General features: G+C 44.2%; 1 protein-coding gene across 1 annotated transcript; it reads right to left on the bottom strand.

Annotated features, from left to right (window-relative positions):
* Positions 1-290: 290 nt before the first annotated feature.
* LOC126237380 (acanthoscurrin-1-like) lies at positions 291-3,289 on the bottom strand. Its single transcript, XM_049947463.1, has 2 exons — positions 3,241-3,289; positions 291-1,078 (listed from the first exon to the last, which is right to left on the bottom strand). Exons 1-2 carry the CDS (start codon positions 3,250-3,252, stop codon positions 404-406), a joined length of 687 nt encoding a protein of 228 aa, XP_049803420.1. The 5' UTR covers positions 3,253-3,289; the 3' UTR covers positions 291-403.
* Positions 3,290-5,004: the final 1,715 nt, after the last annotated feature.

Below are 5,004 nucleotides of genomic sequence, written 5' to 3'. Positions count from 1 at the left end.
CGTGTGTGGCGTGTTCTGAATTGATAAAAACGGCAAACACTCTTGAGAATCATGATTATAATGTATTACATCCTAGAATTTTGGAATTCCAGTGTAAAAATGTTCTGTCAGTTAACACTGAGAAAAGAAAGGAGACGGATTATGAAAGACAAAAATTAAATTTCTGGAGTGCCCAGCTTCACTATGACAGCAAATACTGACTTGTAACGAACACATTTGTTAACAAAAAATAGAAACTAAAGTTATTATCAACAGCATCGTTTTTGTGGGCAATAATTTCTGACGAGATATTTATTTTACGAATGATTTTTATTTTCTAATGCAGTTACAAAATATTGTAAGAAATATACAATTAATCTCTGGTGGTATGTTTCGTCTAAGGTGTTGGGTTCAGCTGCTGATGTTAGTGGCTGTATTTCCCGTAGCCTCCATAGCCTCCAGAAATGCCTCCAGAGTAGCCACCGCCGTAGCCACCGCCGTAGCCACCGCCGTAGTCACCGCCGATGGCTCCTCCGTAGCCTCCACTGTAGCCTCCACCAATGCCGCCTCCGTAGCCGCCTCCGAGCCCTCCGCCGACACCAGCTCCGCCTCCCACGACGACAGGTACCGGCTGGTTGACGACGACGGGCTGTGGTACTGGTACGGGGACTGGGCTAGGGACGCTCACGGGTACTGGGACTGGCCTCTGCACGGGGACAGGGTATGGCTGTGGGACGGGCACTGGTACCGGCCTGTTGACTGGCACCGTGACAGGAACCCTGACTGGTACTGGGACAGTACGCTGCACTGGTACTGGGTACGGGATAGGGACCTGCTTGGTGATGGCGATGTTGGTCACTTGACCTCCTCCAACTGCAGAGCTGATGCCACCTCCATAGCCGCCTCCATAACCACCACCAAAGCCGCCCCCATAGCCGCCCCCATAACCACCGCTGCTGCCGCCACTGTTGTAGCTGCTGGCTCCGATTCCATGGTCGATATAGCCGCCTCCGCCATAGCTACCCAGGGAGCCAACCACTCCCCGTTTCTCCACCTGCTTCTCCTCGGCCAGAGCCAGTCCAAACAGTAACACGCACACCTGAAAATGACAGCAGATATTATCAACAGAAAAGTCCAGCTTCCACTGAATGAGAGATGTATTTTCTGAGAGATTAGCTTTCATATTCAGTGGATAATTACTTGCACGTTCACAGCACTCATCATCCTGTTGAGTAATACTTCTTAATAATATGAACTTTTTCTGGCATGAATATCGTCCTGTGCAACACGTTGCGAGAACTTGATCTTTAAATCTGAATGAAGAAGAACTCACGTGGAAAAATGCTCTCTAAAGGTCTGTTGGACACTATAGTTCACATTGACCTATCTCCCATTCTCGATGTTCTTGGTACAAATGCTTTCAGTTAAATTTATGTGTGAAAACGTGTTTATAACAACAGCTTAATATATTATTAGATAAATAATGTTTCAGTACTGAGTTATTCATTCTGTGCAGGTAAAATGAAAGCTTCCTATAAAAATGGATTTACCCTTCGTTTATACACGAAGAACACCGTCTAACACATAGGAAGCTGGGTGACCGGGAAGGTCCCTGCCATTCTTGTGAATGTTGTCTGTTCTTTTTCCTTGTGCGATGAATTGTTTAATTTTATATGACTCATTCAATGCATAATAGTTTCACTTACTTCTTAGAATAGAAAGGCTTGCAAAATATACTATAAAAACTAGAAATTAATGTAGTTGAATACGATAAAAGGACTCAAGAAAATACCAAGTAGAAAGTAACTTGTGTCTAATGGAAATAATTAAGCTGCTCTATAACTGTGTAAAAGAAGCAAAGTGAATGAACCTTGAGTAACAGCCGTTGCTCTGTTCTTGTGGTTGATGTTGAAATGATCATATGGCATAGTTGGCCCGGAGGCCACGTTCGGGTTCGGCAGCCAAGTGCAAGTCTTATTTCAGCCAGCATTGGGCAACTTGCATGCCGATAATGAGGATGAAATGATGATGAGGACAACACAACACCCAGTCCTGGCTGGGAATCGAACCCGGTCCCACTGCCTGTGATGCAAGCACGTTACCACTCAGCTAAGCAAGCGGACGTGGTTGATGTCAACAATATTTAATGTAGAAACTTCACAGTAGCCTTTAATAATGGAGGATAAGAAAAACTTTCTTAATAGGAGTAAACAGTAGGTGCAGAACGTGCACTGCGTAATGTAATCCAGCTCAAACGTCAACTGTGTTGTCCACACATTGAGCGCAGTCCGAGCACTTAATGCGAGCGTGCACTGTAAACTGTTTTCCCTTTACAGAATAACATTTCTTCGGTCCCATTCGGAAACATTAACACTCGACGTAGTATTCGGTTTAAATACGCTCAACAAATGTTGTTAAAATAGACTGTATGTGCATCGTAGAGGTAGCATACTGCTATGAGCGTTGACACGCTACAAACTAAACCATACTGAACGAAACTGTTGTTTGTTAGTGGGTACAACGTTTGCTGCCAGTGTGAGGAAATCTGTTTTCTGCCCTATTTTTTTACTAGCAAGTATGCTGTAGACATAAAACTTATTCGTTCAGCATCATAGCACAAGACTGAAAATACGATCAACGAACATGTAAATGAAACTCGGAATATCGGCTTTGGTAAATTTCAGTGACATTTATATGCAAATGATGATCCTTGGTAGGCTGTTACATCAACACGCCGTTATAGTAAGGAAATATAGTTTGTCAAGCCGTTCAGGTTTTGATACGCCTCAATGCTCCCTTCCCTTGCTCCACAAGTACAATTTTTACTGGCATATGAGAATGAAGTGCATTAGAAATTCGGAAATGATGACCATGCAAGTTTTATGAAATTTTTTATATCTGTGTCCGCACTGACTAATATTTACAGCGAATCTGTAATTAAGTTGTTTGATCCCCAATCTATTTACCTGTTTCTCTTGCTTTGTATCTAGTGTTGCGAAATGGATGTACTTGTAGTTGCAGCGAAGACGCTACTGCGAGTTATTTAAGAAACTGAAGCAAGAATTTTATTCCGTCGTATATATTATAGTAAAAAGTGACAAAAATCCGAGTTTTACCTTTCACTAATGTTTTTTAATTCATGAACTAAGGGATCATACGCTTTCTACTAACGATACTTATAAACATTACTCTTTCACACTATATGAACGTTTAAATCGGAAGGATTTCCGGAGCACAACATGCTATTGAGAAACCACTCACCAGGATCCTCATTGCTGCTGCTGAAGGTGGTACAGGTGGAGCAGGCAATGACTGATGCCACTGTGGGGTTTCTGTGCGCCTTATATACACCGCCCACTTCCCCCACCCACTGGAAACCACCGACGTGTGACGCGCTTTCTCAGAGCTGGATCAAATTAGCCTAGCATGATACTGGGTATTCAAAGCGACCAATCATTCGACGCCGCAAAACGTAAAATCAAATGGGCATCATCAAAAGCCATTGGATAAGTAAGTTTCACAAGTAATTAACTGTTTATTAAGTACTTATTGCTCTACACTCCGGCGACGAAAGACAGGGGTTAGTGATATGCACATATACAAATGGCGGTAGTGTACACAAGGTACAAAAAGGCAGTACCGCGTACACAAGGTATAAAAGGGCAGTGCATTGGCTGAGCTATCTTTTACACTCAGGTGATTTATGTAAAAAAGTTTCCGACGTGATTTTGGCAGCACGACACGAATTAACGGATTTTGAAGAGGAAAGGTAGTTGGAGATAGACGCATGGGGCATTCTGTTTCGGAGGTCGTTAGGAAACACAGTTTTCCGAGATCCACAGTGTCAAGAGTGTGGCGAGAACACCAAATTTCAGGAACTACCTCTCACCGCGGACAATGCAGTGGTCGGCGGCCTTCGCTTAAAGACCAAGAGCAGTGGCGTTTGCGTAGAGTTGTCAGTGTTAACAGACAAGCAAGACTGCGTGAAATAACTGCAGAAATCAATGTGGGACGCACGACGAACGTATCAGTTGAGGCATTGTGGCGAAAATTTTCGCTAATGGGTTATAACAGCAGACGACCGATGCGAGTGCCTTTGCCAACAGCACGGCATCACCTACAGCTCCAAAAAAATGTTCAAACGTGTGTGAAATCTTATGGGACTTAACGCTAAGGTCATCAGTCCCTAAGCTTACACACTACTTAACCTAAATTATCCTAAGGACAAACACTCACACCCATGCCCGAGGGAGGACTCGAACCTCCGCCGGGACCAGCCGCACAGTCCATGACTGCATCGCCCAAGACGGCTCGGCTAATCCCGCGCGGTCCTACAGCTCCTCTCCCTGGCTCGTGTACGTATTGGTTGGACGCTAGGGACTGGAAAACCGTTGCCTGATCAGATGAGTCCCGATTTCAGTTGGTAAGAGCTGATGGCAGGGTTCAAGTGTGGCGCAGACCCAAACGAATCCATCTACCCAGGTTGTCAACAAGAAACTGTGCAACTTGGTGGTGACTCCATAACGGCGTGGGGTTTACATGGAATGGACTGGGTCCTGTACATGTTCGGGTACTTGGAGATCATTTGCAGCCATTTATCGACTTCTTTTTCCCAAAAGAAAATGGTATTTTTATGGATGACACTGCTCCATGAATCCGAACCACAGTTGTTCGCGATTGGTTTGAAGAACATTCTGGACAGTTCGAGCGATTGGCTACTCAGATCACATCAAATGAATCCCGTCGAACATTTATGGGACATAATTGAGAAGACAGTGCGTGAACAAAATCCTTCATTGGCAACACTTACGTAATTACAGATGGCTGTAGAGACAGCATGGATTAATATTTCTGTAGAGTACTTTCAGTGACTTGTTGAGACCATGCTACTTCGAGCTGCTTCAATATGATGGGCAAAGGGAGGTCCGACACAATGTTAGGAGGTATACCATGAATTTTGTCGCCTCAGTATACATCAACGCAGTCTTCCGGATGCTCAGTTTCCGACGAAGGTGTCCTAGAGAA

The sequence above is a fragment of the Schistocerca nitens genome, chromosome 2 (assembly GCF_023898315.1).
Source record: "Schistocerca nitens isolate TAMUIC-IGC-003100 chromosome 2, iqSchNite1.1, whole genome shotgun sequence".
Lineage (NCBI taxonomy): Eukaryota > Metazoa > Arthropoda > Insecta > Orthoptera > Acrididae > Schistocerca > Schistocerca nitens.
Note: the sequence above shows the minus strand (reverse complement) of the source record. Positions and strands in the feature narration are given on the sequence as shown.